The sequence below is a fragment of the Pelodiscus sinensis genome, chromosome 9 (assembly GCF_052426305.1).
Source record: "Pelodiscus sinensis isolate ZL-2025 chromosome 9, ASM5242630v1, whole genome shotgun sequence".
In the NCBI taxonomy this organism is placed as follows: domain Eukaryota; kingdom Metazoa; phylum Chordata; order Testudines; family Trionychidae; genus Pelodiscus; species Pelodiscus sinensis.
In genome coordinates, this window is record NC_143060.1 from 1,772,058 (window position 1) to 1,798,252 (window position 26,195).

A 26,195-nucleotide genomic window follows, 5' to 3' on the forward strand; every position below is an offset into this window, starting at 1 on the left:
AGCATACAACGAGAAATATTTATTATACATGTGTACAAGGATTGCCAGAAACCCTAATTTGAAAAAGAAGCTACTAGATTCGTTTGATTATAATAGCACCCATTGTCAATAAATAAGATGCTGTATATATATTTTGAGCTTGCATCAGCCTTTTGGGTGCTGATTGAAATACAGTGAGGGATGTTCTTCAAATCTTCTGGGCTCAGTGGCTAGACAGTCTCTGGTACTGGGTAGTTGGCTTATGGTGTCTCGCAATTTTGTTTTATAGTGAAGACGTGGGAGATGTTAAAGATGTTTGAATGCTCAATGTAATCACAAACCTGATCTCATAAGAAACAAAGTGTGAAGAAATAGAGATCTTTGTCATAAATAAAGGGAGAACCACTCCCCTCCCACTTTCATCCTCCAAATTCAAATGAAATTTGATCCAGACTCAGAGAGAGCCATAAAAATGGAAGAAGCCTGCATAAGGAATACACACAGATTGGATTACTGCTGTTTGTTTAAATTTCTTCCCTTTAGAACTTTAATAACAGAGCTGAGACAAATCCTTTTCTCTTCACTTTGTGTCTGGAGTGTGAGGTGGATTTGAAATGCATCTGTCTTTATGTGGTGTTTTGCCATCAGCATTTACCAATTTCTCCTACCCTCCCCCCAACACCCTCCCAAACAACTAGAAAGACCTGTCCCTGCATGTTTCCACATTGATTTTTGTCTTTTTATTTTCCCCATAGACTCATAAAAATTAGACATATCGAATTTCTTCTAATCTGCCAGGGTAGGAGCATTCTCTCTTGTGTAGTTCTCATTATTTTGACAAGCCAATTTTAATAGCGCAAGGTAATGGTGCTTCTATCGTTCCCCTTTAGAAATGATTCTGTTAGAGGGCTTATCTTTTCACCCTCTCACTTCCCTACCTCCGCAGATACAGACGCCTGTGGATATAAAGCGGATCTCCATGGATTTTCAGGGTTTGTATCCACATCTGCATCTGTAGCCGCAAAAATGGGATTTGCATTGCTATTTGATTAGTCGATAAGGGTGTCTCCGTCTTTGAACTGTAGCAAGAGCCCTGCAAGAACTCCCCCTCTGGCCCCACATTCTCTGTGGTGCCTCAGCCTTTGAAATGTACATGACTCCTGCTGGGGCTCTTGTACATTTCAAAAGCAGAATCGTGGCAGAACCGGCACAAGTGGAGACTGCTTCAGTCCCCGCTCGCGCCGTTTCCCTCTGGCCGCTACCTCCCCTGCCCCCCACAGAGACGGTGCTGGGGGAACTGGATTTTAAGCCAGCCCCCCCCAGCACTGGCTCCTGCTCCCCCCTTCCTGCCTTTCTCTGAGAGAAGTCTATCATCTGATAAGCTTATGCTTATGGATACTCGACTAGTTGCTTATATCCCTAGAATCATGGAACCCCAGGGCTGGCAGAGACCTCAGGAGTCATCCAGTCCAGCCCCCTGCCCAAGGCACGACCAACCTCAACTCAATCATCCCAGCCAAGGCTGTGTCAAGCTGGGACTTAAACACCTCTAGGGAACCCATCTCAGCACTTCCCCACCTGCCTAGGGAAATAGTTTTCCCTAATCTCCAACCTAGACCCTCCCCCCCCTTGCAACTTGAGCCCATTGCTCCTTGTTCTGCATCTGTCACCACTGAGAACAGCCTCTCTCCAGCCCCTTTGGAACTCCCCTTCAGTTAGTTAAAACTGCTTTCAAATCCCCCTCACTCCTCTCTTCTGCAGACAGTGAGCCCAAATCCCTCAGCCTCTCCCCGTAGGTCAGAAGTGAACCAGCTGTAAGGGTAAGAGCATCCATACGGACACGTGACCTCCTCACATGACTCCTCTCCACAGCCAGCCCTGGGCCTCCGCACTCCCCACCCCTCCTGAGGTCACAGTACCTGGGAGGAGTCTCCATCCTCCCATTGTGCCAGCCCCCCTTGCTGGAGGATTCTCTGCAGCTTGGGGTCTTCAAACCATCAGTTGGGGACTTCAGTATCTGAGCTCTAGGTGAGAGGGTTATTCCGGGCGTGGGCGGGTGGGATTCTGTGGCCTGCCTTGTGCAGGGGTCAGACTAGATGATCACAATGGTCCCTTCTGACCTTAAAGCCTATGCGTCTGTTTGGCCGCTCACCCAGTGCAGCACAGCAGCTGCTTGGGAGAGTGGCTCCGGCGACAGCGGGCTGCCTCCCGCCCAGGGTTGCTCTGCAAGGCAGAGCGCTGCCTCGCCGGTTTGCTGTGTGCGGCAGCCGGCTGCGAGAGCCTGGCGGGGCAGCCACTCCCTGCCCAAGCTCAGCCTCTGGGGACAAGTGGGGAGGCGCTCTGGCTCATTCAGCCGCTGTCCCCAGAAGCTGAGCCTGGCTGGGGTAGCTTGCTGCTGCCACAACCAGCCAGTCTCCCAGGCAGATGCTGTGGTGCACCAAACTCCTGTCCCCACCTTTTTCCTTCTGGCTCTGCTGGAGCGGGGAGGGGGAAGGGATCTGACCCTACATGCCCCTCCAACCAGTCGCATCTACCGAGGAGGTACCAGTAACGCTGCCCTGCATCTAGCAGTTAGTGCCTGCTTTTGACGTGTGGCACTCTGGTTACTGGTGGCACTCCGATTTAAACCGAACAGCTGTATGTGCATTCAACCGATGAGTTAAGTGTGTGTCCTTGGCCCTTTTGTGCAACTTCCCAGCATGTAGGTTTTCTTACAGAGCAAGGACTATACAGGAGGCCCCCGAGTTGCGACGCGATTGGTTCCGGAGGAAGTGTCTCAGGTCAGGGACATCGTAACTCGAACCCGCATTTACGGTAGGCGCCATGCGCTGTCGTAAATGCGGGCCAAGCACGTAAGTCGGGGGTTTCCGGCCCCTTCTGCACTTACAAAAACGGTTGTAAGTGTAGGGGGTCACAACTTGGGGGCCTCCTGTAGTCTGATTTAGGCAAAGGCTTTAATTCTGTGCCAGGATTTTGGATCTTGTTGAAAAATCACAGAGCACGCTTCTCTAGTTAAATTGTGTTCACTTGGATTGCCTCATGGGATGCATAGCTCACTTTGGGGGAGGCCTCAAGGGGGTGAGGGACAGCAGTGCTACAGCCCCACGCCAGGCTGTTTCTCTGACACAGCCCGTGTCTTCTAAGTATTTCTAATTCTGTCTCTGAGCAGCTTAAAAACCTGAAAGCGATGGTGTAGCCTAAACACATCACCTGGATGAACCACACAAATCAAATGTCCCCAAATGGGATTAAAATCTACAGTTCCTATTTCAAGGGCTCTTTACGTGGTCCATGGGTGAGCAGCGAGGAGGCGCTGAGCAGCTGCTGAATGATTTGAGAGAGCCGCTCCCGTTGGCCTGTGAGCGCTGCTCTGCCTCTGGCACTCTGGAACACAAGCTTTATGATCACGGAGAAAAGTTAACGGCCTTGCCCCACAGGCACCCGCAGTCCTGGGCAGTTTTGTGGCTTTCCTAATTAACAGCTCAGACATCTGCTACCTTGCACCCTCTGGCCACCATGCATGAGTCAGTATGCTGAACACTTCAGGCTATTATTCTTTACAGGAATTGTATGGATGATGGCATTTTAATTAGGTAATGAAGGCAACAGTAAGGAAGCAGAGTAGGGAATAGAACGTCTGCATGTTTGTGGCAAGGGGATAATTGTGTGAATTCTGAGATCATTTCCAAGTTGGTCACTGCAGTTTAAGTAGTTATGGGTCGTTAGCTACTCAGACTGAATGCCGGGGTGACTCGCTGCCACAGCAGTCACAGATGCATTCCAGTTGCTTTAAATGCCATGTCAACTTTGGGCACTGGTTGGGAGTAGTCCAGAAGCGAGTTTCATAGAGCCTGCGCATGAGACAGTGAGGGCAACGTTGTTCTTCAGTAGATAGTGCAGGGGTTTAGGCAAGACTCGAGGCTCAATTCCTGCCTCTCGCTGGCTCAGTATTTGACATTGATCAAGTCATAGAATTCCTGTGTAATTGATAATGGCATAAAAAGGTACATCCACGTATTCATGCCTGAATAGCACCAGTATCATGACAGAGCGTGGAATTCTTACTCGACTGGCATAGAATTGCGTGCCAGGGGCAGTGGTGAACAAAATCATCATCTATCACTGAACAGTCGCTGCCTGCCATAAAACTGAGCAGCCCCCAGAAAATAGGGTTTTGTCCTGCCACAATCTGTCTGCTTGAATGGGTGCTTGGTGCTTAGAGTTTTTTATAACTTACAACTGGATTAACTGATTGATTGATGCACCTACCACTCCCATGATGATTGATGAGCTGAAATGTGGAGATCTCATTCCTCCATGAAACACAGCTAGCATCAGCTGGAGCTCTCAGAGAAAAAGCCAACTCAGTTTCCTGATACGGGAAAAGCACAGAAGAGATGCGAGAGTATGGAATGGGATTTGCCACCAAGATCTCACTTCTGGGGATGATTGAGCCAACTACAAATGGACCAGAGAGAATTGTGGCATTACCCTTGTTCACGCCTGCAAGCCTAGTTAACCTTGTGTGTGCCCCAACACTCTCCTTGTCTTCTGACATCAGGGGCTCGCTGTAAGACCAGCTAAACAGCACCACGAGGAAGATTCCAAAACACGAATATGTCTTTTCTGTTAGGGGGCTTAGTGGAGGGTCCTGACACACGGGCCCCAACTGTCTTTTTCAACTTGGAACTGGTCAAATGAATGGAAACAGAATCTGCTAGAACTTTGTTACTGTTCCAGCACAAAGTGTCTTAAAAACATCTCAGAGCTGGCCACTGGCACCGGCTGAATCGTATCACAAGGTGGATTCACCTCACTTCATATCAGCCTCGTTATCCTCAGCTATCAAAGAACTGATTACGACATGGACCTAAACGAAAGAAAATGCACATTTCTGAAGTAAAAGGATGTCCCCGTAGTCACTGCACAGCTATAGCAGACCAAGAAAAATCAGTTGTGATGGAAATGGCCTTGGATTTTTCTCGGATGTGGGCAAGCAAGATCTCAAAGACATGGACGTGGCCAAATGGGAAGAGCACGCTCAAGACTGCAGCCTTTGGAAACAAGAGCTTAACAAAGGCCTCTGGAGTTTCAGAAGAAGCAGCTCCCAGAAGGCAGAGCCCAAAGCAGCAATGGGCAACCTAGGCTGGAGAGAGGGCTGCATTAGTGGCCGCCTTCATCTCAGTAGGCTGCCAGGTTGTCATAAGAAGCACTGGGGTTGGATGCGCCGGGCTCTCAGCCAATTTTGTGTGCAACTGGAATGTGCCCGCGTCACATGCTCTTGCTTTACGTGCATGTTGCTTTCGCAAGACTGGCAGGAAAAAGACGACACGGGCGGGACCCAGTGGAATCTGGCAACTGCACAGAGACCGTGGGAAACAAAATGCCAGGCAGGCCACACTCAGAGTCCCAGTGGGCTGCCCGTGGCCATGGGCTGCAGGCTGCCCGTCACTGATCCAGAGGCTCAATCATCCCCTTTACAATGCGACACGTGGCAGAGATTGTCTCTCTCGAGTGGGTCTCTTCAGCCGTCTTCGCAGCTGCCATAAAACTACGAAGTCCAATCTTTACCTCTTGGGGCACGTGCCCCATGAAACGACTGCATGACAGAATTGTCAGAAGCCTTCCCAATCCATCATAGCTTTCCAGGCACCTGCTGCACCCCATCCAGTCACCTGGCCCCTCGGTGACCCCTACTCGTATGATCGTCCACCATCCCTGCCCTAGTCACTTTATTCGGGTTCTTTCCATTTCCACTCCTCGTTTGGCCAAAGCACGTGTGTGTGTCTGTTGATTGCCCACCTCGGGACGCTCCAATACTATTTCTAACATTGGCATTTGTTTTCCCACCCCGGAGACACCCTCGACTCTTTGCTCACAGCACACTTCAAAAGCATCTGTTTCCTTTTGGTCACAAGCATGAACTTTTCCTGATCCGCATCCATGAACCCTGCATATATGTTAGAGGCTTGGGGACAAATTCACCCTTGTTTCACACCCTGATTCATTGTAATAGATCTCCTTGCACGTCTCTCCCACCACCAACGGACCCCGGTGTGGATAGCAGATAATACAGTATCACACTAAACCAGGAGCAGTGGATGAGCAGTCTGGGCCTGAGGATTGGAATACCCAGGCTCTGGAGTGCCAGGTTCAAATCCAGGCAGGGTTGATTCTGCTTTTTCTCCTGGCATAGGTGAATTCCATGCTATGCAGTTTATGTTGCCAGGATCCGTTGGAGAAAACCTTCACAAACCGAGGGGCTTTCCGTCCTATCAGTGCTTCACTGTTGAGACAGTAAAGTTCTAGTGTCACGTATGTGGTAGAGTTTGCCCCCAGTGTTCCCTCTGTTTTTTTTAATCCATGTATGGAATGAATTGTGTTATATGCACCAGTATGGAGCTGATAGGCGATGGGAGAGGGCTGAGTAGGTCAGAGTGTGGGAGGGAGCTGAGGGCTGGGGCAGGCTGGGAAGGCTCCGGCTGAGGGTGCAGGCTCTGGCATGGAGCTGGATATGAGGGATTTGGGGAGCAAGGTGCCCCAAGAAACAAGTGGGGAGAAGAAGACTCTTCCTCAGCCATCTCTCCCCATAGCAGTACCTGGGCTGGGGGGAGAGCGCCTCTCCCAGCCTCTTCACATCCTCTTCCTGAATGCAGGCCCCCCATCTGCTCTCCCCCAATCTCTGCTCTCCAGGTTCTTGGGTCTGCATGCTTGCGTGGCCCTTGGTAGCCTGCTGCGTGGCCAGCAGTTTAGTGGGAACTTAGGTTAGCCAGTGCATCGACATTTTTCCCTCTTTCCCCTCATTCACGGCAGTGGTCACCAGCCCATTCATCGTGATCGACTGGTAGATCCTGGAGCCTCTGCCAGTCTATCGCAGTCCTCTGGTAGGCTGCTCTTGGAACCAGCTGCCTGGCTGAGCGCAGGCATGTCTCTGCAGCCCCAGAGGGTGGGGGGCTCCATACTCCCCCCTCCCCCCCCAGCACTGTCCAAGCAGCTTCTGTCCACTGGGAACTGGTCTACCAGCGGCAGTGGCATTTGCAGGCACCAGGCAGCGTTGCAGCATATGGAGATCCCCTTCCCCCCAGGGGCCACACACAGAGGGGGTGCCTGCCCTCAGCCAGCCAGCCATTTCCAGCAGTGATATGGGGCCAGCAGAGACAGCCTGCCTGAGCCTCGCTGCACTGCTGCCTGGGGTAAGCGCCTTGTGGCCCCCACCTGCACCCCGCTCTCCTACTCCCTCTGCCCTGAGCCTGCGCCCCTCTCCCTCCCAGAGCCCTTACTCTTCATCCCATCTTCCCTCAGCTCGGAGCCAGTTCCTCCCCCCAGAATGCTGGGGTGCAGGAGTGAGTGCTGTGCGCTCTGGCAGGGAGGGGGGCTCCAGCCTGCACTCCTAGCCCCTCCCCAGCCTGAGGAAAGTGAGTGAGTGTGGGGGGAGTGGAGCAGGCGTGGCATTGGGGAATTTCCTTGCCCTTAAATGTGGGCATAGGCATGTTGGAGGCCACTGGATTACAGTGTGCCACGGTGTGGCTGACTGCCGTAGCACGCTCCCCCACAACGCTGCCTCCTGAGTTCCAGAGACGCTTTATCTCACTGCGGTGCCGAAGTGTTTGGTGTGTGTGAACTGCTTGGCGTTCCTTGACCACACGATCGACCCTCTTTAGTCGTAGGACTGCACCCTCTGTGGCTGGAGCCGTGGCTTGCTGACTCCGTTATTTGCTAAAATCACTTACGGAAGTGAAGAACATAACCCCCGAATGTCTCAGTTGGACTCATGCTGCTAACTCCTGAGGCACTTTTTACTGTCCCCCTTTTATTGTTTTTCCTTTGTGTGGTAGTAGCACCAAGGAGGAGAGGAACCCCAGTGTGCTAAGCCCTGCACTTACTCATAGGTAGGATAATCCCTACTCTGAGGTGTTGATAGCGTAAATAGGCAAGCCCGAAGACGAAGAACAAACGAGTTAAGTAATTTGACTAAGGCCACACGAGAAATCTGGCAGAGCTGAGAATTGACCCCATAGGTCTGGAATCTTCAGCCTGTGTCTTAACCACAAGCCTAGGAAGGTTCTAAAGAAGGAAATTCCCAAGTTGAAATGACTCTTCCTTATCTCTGCTCGATTGCTAGATGTGTGTGAGCCACATTGCTTAAAGAGCTCTTCTTCTTAAACCAACAGAAGTGAGCTGTTCCCTAGAATTCACATATACATAGGGTCCAGAGTGACTTAGAGAGATTAGAGGATTGGGCCAAAAGAAACATGAGGTTCAACAAGGACAAGTGTAGAGTCCTGCCCTTGGGACGGAAAAATCCCAAGTACTGTTACAGGCTGGGGACCGACTGGCTAAGCAGCAGTTCTGCAGAAAAGGACCTGGGGATTGTAGTGGATGAGAAGCTGGATATGAGTCAGCAGGGAGCCCTTGTAGCCAAGAAGGCTAATGGCATATGAGGGTGCATTAGGAGGAGCATTGCCAGCAGATCTGGAGAAGTGATTATTCCCCTTAATTTGGCCTTGATGAGGCCACATCTGGAGTATTGTGTCCAGTTCTGGGCCTCCCACTACAGAAAGGATGCGGATGCATTGGAGAGGGTCCAGAGGAGGGCGACCAAAATGCTGAGGGGGCTGGAGCACATGACCTATGAGGAGAGGCTGAGGGACTTGGGTCTGTTTAGTCTGCAGAAGAGAAGAGTGAGGGGGGGATTTGAGAGCAGCCTTCAACTCCCTGACAGGAGGTTCCAAAGAGGCTGGCGAGAGGCTGGTCTCAGTGGGGTCAGAGGCAGAACAAGGAGCAACGGGCTCAAGTTACAGGGGGGAGGTCTAGGTTGGAGATTAGGAAAAACTATTTCCCTAGGCGGGTGGTGAAGCCCTGGGCTGGGTTCCCTGGGGCGGGGGTGGACTCTCCATCCCTAGGGGTGTTTAAGTCCCGGCTTGACCAAGCCCTGGCTGGGATGATTGAGTTGGGGTTGGTCCTGCTTTGAGCAGGGGTCTGGACTTGTTGACTCCTGAGGTCTCTTCCACCCCTAGGATTCTGTGATTCTATGGGTGTTCCCTTGCCATGAAAAAGGTTGCCTTGAAAAAAGGTAAATAAGAGGAGTAGCCGAGGGAACCAGTGAGTCTGTGGTAACGTGGACTAGACTCGCATCTTCTTTCTCAGAGTGCTAAGCTCTCGCCACTCGGAGATGCTGTTCCCTTTAGGCTTCTGTGTCTTGAGTCACTGCTCTACTCTTGAATCATGTGATGAACCGTGCTTTAGGCAACTTCCCAATAGAACAATGGCAGCTCTGTCTGTCTGGCTGCCCAAAGGATCCGTGCCCTTTAAAGCCTGATCAGTGGCCGATGACTGCAGGCTAGTGGAAATCTGCTTTGTAATTTGATTAAAATGTCCGAAACAAGCCGTTTTGTTACCTTGTCATTTTCACTTCCTTTTGGAGAGACTGAAGTCTAAAATATCTGGACAGCTTTCATTCCTTCCTGGAGCTTCACCTTCCTAAGAGTTTGAAGTCCTCAATAGAAATAGTGATCATTTAGTGGTCCATTTTCATGTGTTTCTGACCCCCACGGTGGTTTGATACTCTCCATATTAATGTAGAAACCAAAAATCCTGTTTGTTAGTTTTCTTCATAGTTGTTTTGGAGAAGCGCTGTTAGGGAAACGATTTAAATTATAACAGTATTTAGGTAACACATTCAGCATTTACATACTCTGGAAAGTCCTGACTCTTGTCCTTTTTTCCCACAGGCCTCCAGAACTAGCATCAAAGTATGCAAATTTCTCTGAGGGAGTTTGCAAACCTGGGTATGCATCAGCGCTCATGACTTCCATCTTCCCAAAGTAAGTGATCAGTTCCCCAGTGTATGTACTTTACAGCATGGATACATGGATCGGTTCCTACAAAGTGACCAAGCCAATCCCAGAACGTGTGATGGAGTGTATAGGAAATACAATGTAATCTGTCACTGTATGTAAAGAAAGAAGTTTGCTGTGTAGCTTTGGGTGTGTGGAATACCTTGTACCCACCTCTTATGCTTGACCCTGATCTACTTAGGTAGTTGGATTGTATGCCAGTAAGTTGATAGGGAACCAAGTGGAAGACGTCTTAGGGAACACTCAACATGCTACTTGAGGCTTGTCCTGTAGACGGCTGTTGTATCGTTTTGCTGTTCTAGTTCCAGTGGATCCCGGTATGGAAGTCATAGGGATTTTGCCATTGACTTCAGTGGGGCCAGGATTTCAACCCATGGATATACAGTACTGTATCTTCCACGATTTAAGTGGTAGGTTAGGCAAGCCAATTTCACTGCTGGGGTAAGCAGATGAAACTCCATTGAAATGACAATGCAGCTCCACCTAGGTAGGGATTCTGTCTAGCTAGAAATGTGCCAAAAGCCACGAAACCATTAACACTGACTCTGAAGATCCATAGAAAGAGGAGCTAAGTCAAACTTTTCAGTATTTACAGAGCAAAGAAATTGAAGGGGCGCTCTGGACCCTGGAGACGCAGAGCTGAGCCATGAAGCAGCCAGAAGGAACTGGAGAGGCAGCTGGCCTGCTCCATCCTTTGGTTGGAAGCACGAGGAAACTGCAGGGCCCACGAGTGACCCAGCAGACGCTGCCTGCGAGAATTCTCTGACTCCAGCTGCATGCGCACCCCACAACAGAACACATGCAGGGAAGAAGAATCTCAGTTTCATTACAAAACGTCAGGCCGCCTGCTCCCTAGGAAAAGCTCGGAAGTGTCACTCGGACGGACGAGAGATACTCAGAACTGAAAGGCACAGAAAAGAACCTGGACATTATTTGAATTCATCTTTTTAAAGCCAGTCTCGTGATTCTGAGGGCCTGGTTCATGGTGTTTGAACACCTGGGGTTGACCATATGGGAGCAGACTTAGGCAAAGGGAAGATCAAGGGCAGGTGGTCTGTTCCCTATGAAAGAGGGAATGAGATCCAGCAAGAGCAGCCAGTTCTTCACAGTATGGCTGGGGCTCGTGCTGTTTGGAAATCTCGGCTGCCCCGTTCCCAAGTGCTCGAGGGACAGTTGGCTTTTCTGCGCAAGCAGTGGAGACGCTAAACCACCTACTGCAGATGGTCTAGATCAGGGCTTCCCAAACTTTTTGGCGTCACGCCCCCCTTTTGATTTTTGAAAAACCCTCACGCCCTCCCCGCCCCCAAAAAAGCAACAAAACTTGGCGAGCAAAAAAAAGGAACTGACCAGGGCAGCAAAACTTGATGGGAGGGAGGCTTGGTCGCCTCACGCCCCCCCTGGAATTTCTTCACGCCCCCCAGTTTGGGAACCCATGGTCTAGACAGTACTTGGTCCTGCCATGAGGGCGGGGGACTGGACTCGATGGCCTCTCAAGGTCCCTTCCCGTTCTAGTGATCTATGATTCTATCGTGGGGAGGCCCCCCTCGCGGCTGGGTGAGTCGCCTTCCGCCTTCGCCCTGGAGAGCCCCCTCGCGGCTGGGTGAGACGCCTTTCGCCTTCTCCCTGGAGAGACCCCTTGCGGCTGGGTGAGACGCCTCCCGCCTTCGCCCTGGAGAGCCCCCTCGCAGCTGGGTATGTCGCCTTCCGCCTTCTCCCTGGAGAGCCCCCTCGCGGCTGGGTGAGTCGCCTTCCGCCTTCGCCCTGGAGAGCCCCCTCGCGGCTGGGTGAGTCGCCTTCCGCCTTCGCCCTGGAGAGCCCCCTCGCGGCTGGGTGAGTCGCCTTCCGCCTTCGCCCTGGAGAGCCCCCTCGCGGCTGGGTGAGTCGCCTTCCGCCTTCGCCCTGGAGAGCCCCCTCGCGGCTGGGTGAGACGCCTTCCGCCTTCGCCCTGGAGAGCCCCCTCGCGGCTGGGTGAGACGCCTTCCGCCTTCGCCCTGGAGAGCCCCCTCGCGGCTGGGTGAGTCGCCTTCCGCCTTCCCCCTCGAGAGCCCCCTCGCGGCTGGGTGTGACGCCTTCCCCCTTCCCCTCAATTCACCTTCAAGAAACCCCTTTCTCAGCACAAGGGCTGAAGTAGCTGCTCATAAGAGCCTATTAAATTCAAAGGCTCTAGTTGTCCTCCAAGATTAATTCAACACATCTAAACTAGCTAGTTGTATCTTCTGGGGTTAACAACCCCTGCTGTGCTTTCCTGTCAGGGATCTTTATTTCTGTAAGGTTGTTTAATACCTTCGTCAATTTTGCCATAAACCTAGCAACTCACCATAGTCCCTCGAATCTTAACAGGATGTAAGTGGGGGAGAACTCCTGCTATAAATCATAGAGATTTAATTTGATCAGGCACTCCTGGCTTGTGGAACACTTGTTCTTTTTGTGCTTCCTGTGCGAAATGCGGGTGTCTTGTGTCTGTTCTGACCCGGGCAGGTCAGCTCTGCTGGAATGGCTGGGTTAACGGTGAGGGCTTTGCTGATTGCTAGTGCACCAAGAGAACGGGAGGAGTTCAGATTGCTCATTGGCTTTTTTTAATACTTCAGTGCATGTACTGATTTCAGAAAAATCAAAGCCAACCCACCAATAGAACAATAGAAGAATAACCTAGAAACCCTTTGAAAAGAAAGCACTTATCTGAAGCAGCGGTTCTAGCTCCCAGGGACTGTAATGCATCCTCTCCTTGAAGATGAGCTTTTGTAAAGCTCGACTATGCACACAACAGTAGTGTGTGTGCTACATCTCCTCTCCCCCTCCCCTGCATGAGACCAGGGCGGCCCAAGAGAATGCTGGGAAGGCTCTGATTGCAGTTGTTTCCTGCAAGCATGATTTATGCAGTCTTTATGTTTCAGAAAGCATTCCTCTGTTCAGTTTAGGAACTGCATCAGATGTTAGCAAGGGTGTGAATTGTTATTTTGAGCTAGAGCTGTTGGATTTTAATTGGGTCCTTAATTATCTTCAAATCACGCCTCTTGATGTCTAGTTCCAGGTGTAATATGACTCGCAGCAGGCACAAAAGAGCACCTCCACTCCATGTTTTGCAGTGCTGTCAACTTGGTTCGTAGACAAATAAACAGGCCCTGGTTTTAAAAAGAGGCTTTTCTGCTCCCTTTTTGATTTTCACTTGTTTTGCATTTGCTTTTTTTTGGGTCATTTGCTGAATGTTCAGTTAGTCCTTGATGAGCGGCTGCTATATACATTGTGTGTGCATCTGGAAATAAATAATTCTGCTCAGGTTTGCTAATGGGCAGTAGTGAAGAAGATTTGGTCCACACACTGGATGCCTGGAGCAGAGAACTAATAAACTATTGCCCCAAACTCTGTAAAGCAGAGACTGAAGTCAGGCGGGTGACTTGTGTGGAACCAAGACAGCAAAGTACCATCACTCACCTTGGGGCTGCTTAGCAGCAAATGAGAAAATGACGGAAGGCAAGATTGCTGTGCTTAGGGGAAGTCTGGCCAGCAAGCAGCCGGTGGCCACCCTGGCAAACTTAAGAGTTAAATTGGCAAAACTCCTAGTGCAGAAGCCGTTAGCCTAGTATGACACTATTTAGGCTTGTGTGGTGTATCTGGTTTGGGGACACCGGGTACTTTATGCCCTTAAAATGTATCTTGTCCCAGTGCAAAGGTGTCCATATGCTATTGCTAAAATCCCTTCCCGGCTAATATGGGTATGACTGGTCAGGGCAAATGAGCTTTACTGCCATGTTATTCCAGTGTAAATGTCTGCATGCACCTGGCATGGGAACATAAGAACACAAGAACGGCTGTACCGAGTCAGACCGAAGGTCCATCCAGCCCAGTGTCCTGTCTGCCCACAGTGGCCAATGCCAGGGGCTCCAGAGGGAGTGAATACAACAGGGAATCATGTGATCCATTTCCAGACAAACAGAGGCTAGGGACACCATTCCTACTCCTCCTGGTTAATAGTCATTGATGGACCTAACCTCCATGAATTTATCTAGCTCTTTCTTGAATCCTGTTAAAGTCCTGGCCTTCACAACATCATGTGGCAAGGAGTTCCACAGGTTGACTATGTGTTGAGTGACAAAAAACTTCCTTTTGTTTGTTTGTTTTAAACCTGCTACCTATTAATTTCATTGGGTGACCCCTAGTTCTTGTATTATGGGAACAAATAAATAAGTTTTCCTTCTTCATCGAGTAGTGTCCACTCGAGGTGCTGGGCTCGCCCCGGCGCCGCAAACGGAGAATCTTTCTTAGCAGTAGCCCTGCCTGCCCACGCATGCGCTCCTGCTGTCTCACGTCGTTCCAGCTGAGTGCGGGCCGGCTTGTCAGTTTCCTTCAACCGTCCGCAGCCGCAGACGGACTTTACATACGCTCCCCCTCTTGTCAGGAGAAAGGGAGATTAGTGTTAGATAGTTACTTGTTCTTCTTAGTTTGTTAGTGTTAGAGTAGTTGTACTTAGTAGTATAGTTCTGTTTGTTAAAAAACCAAACAAACCTTTTCTCCTTGAGTTGTTCCCCAAGTCTGAAGAACACTTATGCCGGGATCACCCGGTTTTAAAAGGTGCACCCAGTGCCAGGATGCCATGCCAGCATCAGACGGGCACTCGTGGTGCATTAAATCTCAGGGACGGACATGTCCCTCTCAAGTGCGTTCATTGCACGAAATTGACTGCACGCACCAGGCGCGACCGGGGGCTGAGGGTGCTGTTGTTTAATAAGGCCCTCCAGACCTCCGACATGCCTGAGCCACTCTCTGCTGCTTCAGGGAGGCATGAGACTCTTCCTACAGAGACTCCCCATGGAGCCGATAAACCCTTTGCGAGGGTTAGTGTGGGCGACAGACCAGGAACCTCTGGCGTTCTGCTGAGACATTCCATGGAGAAAATGGGCAAGAGCCATAGCTCTTCTGCCCCTACCCTGTCCCGCACTAAGGATCTGATACAGGCTTCTACAAAGGGGTCCAGGGCTGTGTCAGCACCAACAACACCTTCGGTCGGTTCCAAGCCGGCAATGGCTGCCCCGGCACCGGCTTTCTCGGAGCATGTGCGAAGGAGCGCAGCTGTACCAGCACCCACAGCAGTGGTGCCGGCGGCTTTATCTCCACTCCCTTCTGTGTTGGACGCCCTGGCACCGGCCTTGGTACCGCAGGAGGGCACCGACAACTTGCAGTCCTTGGCACCAGCATTACCTCCCTCGGCCCCGCAATCCGCTGAGCCAACAGCACCGGCTCTTCATTCAAACTGCTGCCAGGCTATGCAGGTTGCTTCACTGCCTGCTAGGCCATTGCAGACGGCACCGTCCTCTCCTCCGAATTGCTCGGTGCCATCCAACGCACAACGCAAGTCGGGAAGGGTTCGGACACCATCTCTTACCCCAGACCGCGCTGTGTTTTCTCCTCCACCTTTGTCACCCGCCTCGTCCTATGCAGACAGCCATCACCGTGCTCATCGCCCGACCAGGGACCATCATTACAGATCGCCTCGTCATTCACCACAGTGTTATCGAGCACATTATTCTAGATCTCCCTCCCGCTACTCCACGAGGTCTATTTCACCACAGTCTTCAAGATCTTCACGATATTCACGTCGGTATGGAACACCAAGGCGCTATTCTCCGAGATATTCACCGGGGTCATACCATCATAGTAGGTACTATGAACATTACTGTGATGATCGTTATTACTCTCTCCATTGAATGCACCCGCGCTCACGGTCTCCGCGCTTCAGCGGACCAGTGTCTCCTCGTCTTGCACCATTGCAACCCCATCCTCCAGCAGCATCACCAACCCCTGTAGAGGACACGGCTTCAATCCAGACCCATGAGGGACAGCAGGACAACCACATTCCAACTCAGGAACTTCAGAGTCCTAATTCTCCTGCTAACCACTCATCTTCATCACCAGATGACGCAGTTTTCCTTGGGGATCTATCTCCAACAGAAGACCATAATCAGTTTCAAAAACTTTTTAGAGGGTTGCTCAGTCTGAGTATTCAGACTACGGATGTTCAACAAAAACATCATCCGTTACTTAAGAACTTGCAACATTTGCAAAAATCGAAGTTGGCACTCCCCTTTGACGACGCCATTTTGGAAATTGCCGATGACATCTGGCAGACTCCAGCTACTTCCTTGCTGACCAACAAGCGATCTGACAAGAAATACTTTATAAACCAGAAGGGCATAGAGTTCTTGTTTACTCACCCTCTGCCTAATTCTCTTGTCATGGACGCAGCACGACGGTCCAAGACAGCACAAACTAAAAATATCGTAAATGACAAGGAGGCCAAACGCCTAGACATTTTTGCCAGAAAGGTGTATTCCTTTGCCACTTCAGCTTTGAGAGTGTGCAATTACGCAGCTCCTCTGGCGAATCATGATTTCAATAATTACTCAAAATTAATTCCTCTTTTAGAACATCTGCCGGACTCATAATGTCAAATTCTGAAGGCGGTAATATAGGAGGGCTATACAACAGCCCGAACAGCATTGCAGATCGCTCTAGACACTGCCAATGCAGCAGCTCGAGCCACAGCGACTGCTGTAGTCATGCGTCGTGCATCCTGGTTGCATCAAGCTGCTGCCCTGAAAGATTTGCTGAATAAGATAAAGGACTTGCCCTTTGATCGTCAGTCGCTCTTCGCTCAATCCACGGATCAGGTGTTCCACTCAGGCAAAGACTCCTGTACGACGTTGAGAACGCTGGGGATGTATACACCTCCGTATACGCGTAAGAGATTTATGCCCTATAACCAGCAAAGACCTTTCTCTTATGCGTCATTCCGTGCCAAACCATACGAGCAGCAAAGGCCAAGACAGCGCCAACAGAAACGGAAACAACCTAACAAGGCGCCCGGCCACCAGCAGGGACGGCAGCAAGTTTGACGTGTTGGTTGAGGGACTGCGCATTACCCCTTTGACAGAGGCTCCACACAATCCGCAAGCTTTATTCCATCATCGGTTGAGACCTTATCAACACTGTTGGTCTTTGATTTCCACCAGCCGTTGGGTCAACGACATAGTTGCTGCAGGATATGCCATTCCTTTCATCTCAATCCCCACCTCTTCCCCACCCTCCTCATCCCTTTTCAGGGACCCCTCTCACGAGACTCTTCTACAGCAAGAGGTTTCTCATCTACTGACAATAGGAGCAGTGGAGAGAATACCTGCTTAGTTCCGGAGGAGAGGGTTTTACTCTCGGCACTTCCTCACCCAAAAGTCAGGAGGTTTGGAGACCTATCCTGGATCTGCGTCGACTCAACCATCACTTGCGGAAACAGAAATTCAAGATGATTACGTTTGCCTCTATCATCCCTGCTCTCGACAAAGGGGATTGGTTTGCGTCCCTCGTCTTGAAGGATGCTTATTTCCATATAACGATCCATCCAGCCCACAGGCGCTTCCTTTGTTTTGTAGTGAGCACAGAACATTACTAGTATTGTGTGTTACCCTTCGGCCTCTCAGCAGCTCTGCGGGTGTTCTCCAAGACCTTAGCAGTGGTGGCTGCTTTCCTTCGACATCTCGATATCACGATTTTCCCGCATCTCGATGACTGCCTGTTGAAGGCCCCTACCTTCCACGAAGCTGCTCGAGCAGTTGCCACTAACACGACGGTATTCAACGCTTTGGGTCTCATAATCAACTTCGACAAGTTGTCCCTGATGACGAGTCACGACCTGGAATTTATCGGCGCGAGGCTCAATGCACGGAGTGCAAGGGTATACTTACCAACAGCAAGATTCGAGTTGATTCGGGATTTGCTTCAAACTGTGTCAATTGCTCCCAGATCCCGCATACTTACCTGCCTGCAGCTGCTCGTGCATATGGCCGCCACCACATATATGGTATCACATGCAAGACTCCACCTGTGCAGTCTCCAGCACTGGCTTTTCACTGTTTACACACCGGGTGTACACAGCACGAACAAAACAGTGTCTATTCCCAAGCACGTCAGGACTTTGCTAACATGGTGGGACAGCCCCAAAAATCTTCTAGCAGGGGTCCCCTTCCACGGGCAAAAGCCCTCAGTACAGATCACAACGGATGCTTCCTTGATTGGTCGGGGTACCCATCTGCAAGAACATCGAGTTCAAGGGCTCTGGACGCCCCAGGAATCCCTACAGCACATACATTTCCTCGAGTTTTGAGCTGTATTCAACGCCTGCAGGCTTTTCCTTCACATGATCCGGGGTCTTACAGTTCGCATTCTCACCGACAATATATACACGGTGTACTATATCAACAGGCAAGGTGGTGTACGCTCATGCCCCCTTTGCGCGGAGGCTATACGACTGTGGAACTGGGCAGTTCGGCACGGTATAACCCTTACCGCATCATACCTTCCTGGCAAAGACAATGTCATCACCGATGCCCTCAGCAGGCACTTCCTTCCCCAACACAAGTGGGAGTTACACAACAAAGTAGTTTGCGATCTTTTCCATCTCTGTGGGTTCCCGAGATAGACCTCTTTGCCTCTCGCCACAACAAAAAGTGCCATCATTAGTGTTCACGGGCGGGCGTCAGCATGAACTCCTTGGGAGATGCTTTCCTACTCGACTGCAGTCGTTACCAATTACTCTGTGCTTTTCCTCCTCTTCCTCTTATTCCGAGGGCGCTGGAGAAGATAGCAATGGAGGACGTGACAGTGATTTTTCATAGCACCCTTTTGGCCCCGACAGACTTGGCTGACGCAATTGTCGAGAATGTCGGTCGCTCAGCCACGACGACTACCGCTGCTGACCAACTTGCTGTCTCAACAGCACGGTACAATGGTGCATCCAAGCATCGATCGCATGCACCTCACGGCGTGGCTCCTAACTGGCTCCAACCACCAGAAATGACCTGCTCTCAGGCAGTGAGACGTGCTGATAAACAGCAGACACCAGACCACTCGCAAGAACTACCTCTACAAGTGGTATCGGTTCCAATCGTGGTGTGAGGAGAGGAATCTTGACCCTCTCTCTTTGCCAGTGCAGCAAGTCCTGGACTACATCTTCCACCTAAAGACGGGGGGACGGTGGCAATTGCTTCGCTGAAAGTTCACCTGGCAGCAATCTCGGCCTTCCGTCTTCCGATCAACGGTCATTCGCTGTTGGCTCATCCGCTCACTAAAAGATACCTGGAGGGGCTTGGGAATCTGTACCCGACCTACACAATTCCACCAGAGCCGTGGGACTTGGCCTTAGTACTGGACACATTAACTCGTCCCCCCTTTGAGCCGTTAGCAACTTGCGATTTGCGCATGCTCACGATGAAGGTATCATTCCTGCTGGCAATCACTTCAGCACGTCGAGTTAGTGAATTGGCAGCTCTATCTGCCAACCCGCCGTACACGTTATTTTCTGAGCAGGGGGTACTGCTTCGTGTCCATCCTCCCTTGCTCCCGAAGGTGAACTCTCCTTTCCATATAAACGAGCCCATAAGTCTGCCAACATTCTATCCAAAATCTCACTCTTCACCAGAAGATTCACATCTACATATGCTCGATGTCAGACAAGCGCTGGCCTTCTACCTGGAGAGAACACGTGCTTTCAGGAAGTCTCGGCGTCTTTTTATAGCTACGGCCGAGCGTTCGAAAGGCCAACAGCTCTCCGCACAACGTATTTCCAATTTAATCACCTCTTGCATCACACGTTGTTACGCCCTACGGCATGAACCTTTACCGGGACGGCTTCGCGCTCACTCCACCAGAGGCATGGCTGCATCCACTGCTTAGCTTAGAGGTGAGCCCTTGCAGGACATATGCCGTGCAGCAACTTGGTCATCTGCTCGTACATTTGCCAGACACTGTGCCCTCGTGAAAATATTGAAGAACGATTCAGCGGTGGTGCTAGCTGTTTTGGCCACAGCGCAGAGGCCATAAGTCCGAAGCACACCAATACCACTGGACCACTGCTGTGTACTCACCTCGAGTGGAGCACCCTCGGGGACACTACTCAACGAAGAGAGAGTTACTCACCCTGTGCAGTAACATCTGTTCTTCGAGATGTGTCCCCCCATGGGTGCTCCATGACCCACCCTCCTCCCTGCTTCGGAGCTTCTGTTTTATCTTCCAGACGCTTGCGGTTGGGAGGAAACTGACAAGCTGGCCTGCGCTTAGCTGGAACGGCGCGAGACAGCAGGAGCGCATGCGCGGACCAGCAGGGCTACTGCTAAGAAAGATTCTCCATTTGCAGCGCCGGGATGAGCCCAGCACCTCGAGTGGAGCACCCACGGGGACACACATCTCGAAGACCAGACGTTACTGCACAGGGTGAGTAACTCTCTCTTATTCACTTTTTCCACACCAGTCATGATTTTATAGATCGCTATCCTATCCCCCCTCAGTCTCCTCTTTTCTAAGCTGAAAAGTCCCCGTCTTTTCAATCTCTCTTCATATGGGACCCATTCCAAATCTCTCGTCATTTTTATTGCCCTTTTCTAACCCTTTTCCAATGCCAATAGATCTTTTTTGAGATGTGGTGACCACGTCTGTACGCAGGATTCAAGCTGTGGGCGTCCCATGGATTTATACAGAGGCAATAAGATATTCTGTCTTATTCTCTGCCCCTTTTTTATTTCTACTCCCAAGTAATTGGGTGGATCTCTGCTAGCCACCCAAAATGGTCAGTTATGGGCTGGGATTGCTTTAAATGAATTGCCTGCTAAAGCAAGAGAAAAGAGCTGGGGGGGGGGGGGGGGGAGCGCGATTTCCATTGTGCGGAACTGTTGCCGTTACTTTAGGGAAGGTGGAGTAGAAGCAATGGGCCAGACCTGGCCAGATCTCATACTGGATTGCTGCACTGCCAGCTCTGTAGGTAACTGTACCAAGCCAGCCTGCTGGGCCAGCCACTCGCCGCTGTGCCCTGTGCCCGCAGCACAAGTACTTTGGACAGCGACCGATAGGTTCCCAGCACAGTGAGCCTTGTGCTGTAACTCTTACACTTGGCTTTGGAGGGGAGAAAGAGGTGTGAGGAGCTGGCTGCGGGGCGGGCTCAAGCCATTGGCCAGGCGGTGGATATGAGAAGAGTGGTACGAGCTGGTTCCTGGGTTTAGATTCCAGTGCTGCTTCCGAATGTGGGGCCTGATGAACGGCTCGATGCATAAAGCCACCAGCTCCAGGCTGCCTTCACAGAGCCTGTGGTTTGGGAAACGCGCAGGCAGAGCAGGTTGTGGCTGACTCTCTGCTTCTGGTTTGTGTCTGTTTACTTACTCGTCACCTGTGGGATACAGGCAGCTGCACAGTACATGTGGGGCCCAAAGCGTTGCTGAGTAAGGCTAGGGTCCAAGCTGTCAGGCTGAGCCTTGTGCCTTGTTCTCACCCACAGCCATCTCAGAGCTGGGTCAGCGGCACTGCTCTGGGTGCCCACAGTACACCAGCATTGGCACGGCCGACCTAGCACCAGGCTTCCTCGGCTCTCGTCCCCTAGAGCCCCTCCTCTGCTTGTGCTACACTGACGACCGCTTCATCATCTGGGCCCACAGGAAGGAGGCCCTTGAAGAATTCCATTTCTGCTCCACCATCCGACTCAGCCTGGACCAGTCCATGCAAGCACTCCACTTCCTGGACACTAGAGTACAAACAACTGATGGCCACACAAATGCCACTTTACACTGGAAACTACTGACTGCTGTTCTTACCTACGTGACTCCAGCTTTCATCCAGAACACGTCACACGATCCATTATCTGCAGCCAAGCCAGGCAGCTATTTGCATAGCTGAAATCCCATAGATTAGATCGACGGCAAGGGTTAGTGTAGACAAGGCCTCCGGGAAGGCAGGTAGGCATGCGGGTCTTGGTGTAAGAGGAGAGGAGTGTAAAAACCTGAAATGCTGTCAAGAACTATTGTCCCCCGCCCTCGGTCTCCCCCAATCAGCCTTTGGCTCTCCTTCAGCCAGCCCTGCTCTCCTGGCAAACTGCAATGAGCTATTTATGAAACAACAAAATGCTAAACAGTTTATACAGGCAGAGTCTGTTTACTTCTGCTGGATAGCTGTTCATTTCAAGTGGGGATTTCCTCATATGTCCAGGATTAAGAAACTTGGCTTAAATAAACACGAGTTTGTAAGAAGACTGACCACCATCCCTTTGAATGGCTCAAAAATTCACTGCTGTTAAACTATCCTGGATCAAATTCTGTTCTCAGTTACTTCTGAACTTATTTGGGTTGCGTGAGAATAGTAGCATTTGGCCCTGTCATCCCCCCATGCATAACTCCAATATGCTTTATGCAAAATCTATCCTGCAACAATTGTAACATTACAATTATAACATGAACATGGGTATCCTATTTTGGTGCATGTATCATTCTTGTACGTGTAGTTAGAAATATGGAGTGTGGCTCTGTTTCTGTGTGTGCCAATGAGGGCCATTAGTGATGTTACGGGTACTTAATACATCAATACTCAAATCAATGATTTTTGAATGGTTGTGTTGTCTTAAAAGCCCAAATTGTGGCTGATCCTAGAAAGACGCGTGACCATGCCACCTTGTACTGGAGCCCATCTTGAACCTGGCATTTTTCCCTGGTGATAGGGGATGCTGAACAAAGGTTTCCCAAAAGTCTATTCAAGTAATGAGAAGCAATCAGGTTTTGTCCTCAGCTGGCCTTTGAAACTGCCTGGCCCACCCTAAGAGGATACTTGAAGAACTCTCTGAAAAGCTGTAGACCCAGGCCAGAGAAAAAGTCCACTCTGACTTGAAGCTCTTTACCTGAGATAAGTACAGCTGTTTAGGACAAGAATTAGCATGTAACAAGTTTCTTAGTGGATTAGAACTAGCTAAGCATTTCTGGCACATTTTTATTTAGTAACTTACTTTGGTCTTCAGAGGGGTAGGCGAATTAATCTGTACAGGAAAAACTTAAAAACAACCAATGGCCTGGTAGCACTTTATAGACTAACAAAACATGTAGATGGCATCATGAGCTTTTGTGGGCAAAACCCGCTTCTTCAGATGACCAGAGTATAATGAGTCCAGTTCCAAGAATAAATAAGGGAAGGAGGGGAGGAGCAGCAGGAAAAAGGGAAGGGAAGGAAGAGAAAGGGAGACAGTGAGTAGATAAAACTTAAAAAACTCAAAAAACTGACTTGAATCTGGCTGTTTTCATGTGCACACACTTAAACCTACTGTTTGTACTTAATACAAACACTTTTGTTTCTTATCGAGCCCTGTGTAAACAGTTATTGGGGTGGGGCGGGGAGCAACCACTGTGCATATCTCGCTTCCGTTGATAAAGGGACAGCAGGCGTCTCAGCTTTCTCATACAGCACAGATGGATTTATTTGGGGTTCCGGTCCTGCTGAGGGTTGGTTTCCTAGTTGCTGAGCCCTTAGAACTGAGACCTCCCGGAGCAGAGCTGGTTCAGTGTCTGTGCTGTTTGTAGGGGGGAGGGAACCCCCACTCTGTGTCTTGGCTTCTGGCCCTGCAGCACAGGGTGGTGGGGAGCCCCAGAGAGCAGGAAGGGGGTGATCAGCGCCCCATGGGACAACCCTAGTGGGGCTTTGTGTTGAAGCCGCGATAGTGAAGTGGCTCGGAGGCTGCTCGGTGGTGTCCTGTGACTGGAACGCCTGGCAGGGACAGGAGCAGCCCTGCGCGTTACCCTTCCCTGTCCAACTGCGCTCTCTGGGCTCTCGTGGTCCCCTGAGCCCAAGATGAGACATGAGCTCCCTGCAAAGAGGGAGGCAGTTTTCTGTCCTGCTCTGGGAGCCAAGGCGGATTTTCTCCTGGGCCCTGCAGGAGGCCATGTCTGCTTTCTCTTCCCAGTTCAGGGAGGCAGCCAGTGGGCGTTCCTGCACCCAGTCCCAGCGAGAGGGCCTGTGAAGCTAGGCCCAGTGACGTGCTTTTCTGCCTGGCCACACCATGCAGGCCGATGGGAGCTAGGGGCTGCCAAGGAGACGGGGGAACAGCTTTATTCATGCCCGACAGCAGGACTTGGCTTCCCCAGATGTGGCAAGGCAGCGGAGGCAGGCAGGGCCCAGACTGAGCCTTGACCCAGGCTCATGGAGTCTCGGGAACGGCTGTGTCTCTAGAGATCTTGGCTAAGTCCATGCATTTCCCTTTGCTGTGATTCCCTGCTGTCTGGGGAACGAAGCCGCGGGACATCTGGGTTTCAACTGCTCAAAGCAGGAAGCGTTGGGCCAAGTAGCTGGTGCCCTGTGGAGTCCTGTTTCCATGTGGTTGATGCTATGGCCCTGGGCACCAATAGAAAGCATGTCCCCTTCCCGCCCCGTCTCCTGGTTGCTGGTTGCTTTCTCAGCTCAGCCGGGAGCACCCCTCCCCTCTATCGCTGTGTTCTGAGCAGTGTCCGAAGGGGGAGCGCGCTGACCCCCCCCTCCCCGGTGTGTTAGGGTGTCTTCGCTGACAGCACTGGCTTGATTCAGTTAGATTTCAAAATATTTGAACGTCATTTTATGATGAACTGTTAGAAGATTCCATCATTAAAACAAGCTAATTCCGGGGTGGTTTGTTCTCAGCTAATTCTGTCTCTGCCCAGATGAAGGGCATGCTGGTCTCGTGGGATTGCAAAGCCTCCCTTGTCCTGTGCACCCTTTGCTTCTCTGAAGTCAAGGCAGCCGCGTTGTTTCCCAGCAGACTAATGGCTCTTGGTTTATTAGAGAGAGATTTGGTGCCCTTTCTGGAGGACTGTTTGTTCCGGACAGCATGTTTTAGTATATGTTTGTATGTGCTGGCAGCTTTCTCAGGTTTTTATTTTTTTAAAAGGTCACACTGGGGTTAGGAAAGTTTAGAGAGCAGCCACGGCTAAAATAGACCCAAGCAATTCAAACAAATCCCCAAGGTGGCTGGGCTGTGGAATTCTCTTCAGTCTGGACTGCCGTAGACTTGCTAAATGTCTTGGCTTCGTTGCCCCATTCGGAGCCGAACTCTGGTATTTTACTGGGCCGTGGGCAGCGCTGCCGTAAGGCTTCCGTAGCCTTCTCACCCTCTGATCCGGCGTTGGCTGATTTCTCTGCTGCTGCAGCGCTGGCTCCCTTCTGCACCACTCCAGCCCATCCCTGCTGCATTGCTTTTCGGGTCGTCATGCCAACCCTGTCTCCAGCGGGCTGCTCATTTGCTCCATGGGCTGCCAGGCTGCCATCTCCTGGCAGTGCCATTCTGCAGGGTCACAGCGCTGTTAGCATGCTCCTTGGGCCGCTGCTCAGCATGCCACAGGCTCATTCCCTTCCCTCCGCCCTGGGATTGCTTCTGCCATAGCAGGGCTCTGGAGCTGCTGGCCATGCCTTGCTTAGCTGTCTGAGCAGGCAAGAGCTGCCCAGCAGCCATGTGATCCTGATCTGATTGTAATGGTCTGATGTGCTGCCATGGGAAACGCTGCTGGAATGCTCTTTGGAAGCACCAGAAATTGGGTTGGCTGGGACTCCGATGCCCACGGGCCATAACGAGCAAGTCGCGTGGGAAAGGAGACCCAGGCCTTTCCGAACATGGGCTATCAGCAAGGTGAAATGGGGACCCTGGATCCCAGCCGCCAAGTAGGGAACCAGACCGTGGTGTGAGCAGAACTATGGACCATATGGAGCCAGGACTCCTGGGATTCCATTGGGGAAGTGCTTAGCAAACACTCCAAGTATTTCTAAGGTTGTCCTTTGCCTTCTGGCTGCACAGCTACGCTCATTTCATCCGCGGCGAGAGTGCAGAAGACCGGGAAGGAAGGACAGACGGAAAAGGGGGGAGGGAGCTGAGGCCAAAGGGTCCTGTGACGGCGAGCCCCGCCCCCTCCCTGCAGGGGTAACACAGACCAGCTGGGCCAGCTGATCAGTTTGGCAGGTAATTGAGGAGGCTCAGTAACGCCTGGGAGCTGAAAGGAGAAGTCTCTGCTGGCCAAAGACAGGCTCTCCCAGGAGAAAGGGAGGAGTGGGTGGGGACTGCAGGTGGGAGCAGGAGGCGGCTTTGGGGATGGTATGGCCAGGAAGACAAGGGGAACGAATGGTAGAATTCCCAAGCCAGGGGAGGGGTATGGCGCAGGGCGGCAGCAGAGGGCTGCCCACACTCACTGTTTTGCTCCAGCCACTGTGCCCCACTTCCCCACTGCAGCAGGGCCCACCCTGGGAGAGGCTGGGCGGGAGAGGAGTTGCTGCGGATCCTGCTGCGGGGCTAGGTCGCGGAGGAGACGGCTGTGCTGGCAGAGCCCTGGGGCAGTCTGCACTTCTGTTTGGTAAGCAGGGGACTGAAATAGCAGCTGAGGAGCCCGATCGTGGAGCACTTTGAAGGCACTAATTTGGGCATGCTTAATTAGCATTCTGGTGCTGCCTGGTGGCGCTTTACGCTTTGAAGAGATGCGGCTCTGTGTTTAGTGTCATGTATTTGTGTCCACGTCCGCCCCTCAGCACGATGGTAGGAAGGACTATCTGTCTGCA

General features: G+C 51.3%; 1 protein-coding gene across 9 annotated transcripts in view; it reads left to right on the top strand.

The window, feature by feature from the left end:
* ST3GAL3 (ST3 beta-galactoside alpha-2,3-sialyltransferase 3) overlaps window positions 1-26,195 on the top strand; it is a 294,731-nt gene that overhangs the window by 137,785 nt on the left and 130,751 nt on the right. For 6 of the 9 annotated variants that reach the window (XM_089780380.1, XM_089780378.1, XM_089780381.1 and 3 more), the window contains one exon: window positions 9,711-9,803. The exons of the other annotated variants lie outside the window; for them this stretch is intronic. In XM_089780380.1, coding sequence (XP_089636506.1) covers window positions 9,711-9,803 — 93 coding nt within the window. The remainder of the gene's footprint in view (window positions 1-9,710; window positions 9,804-26,195) is intronic. 9 annotated transcript variants of the gene reach the window in all.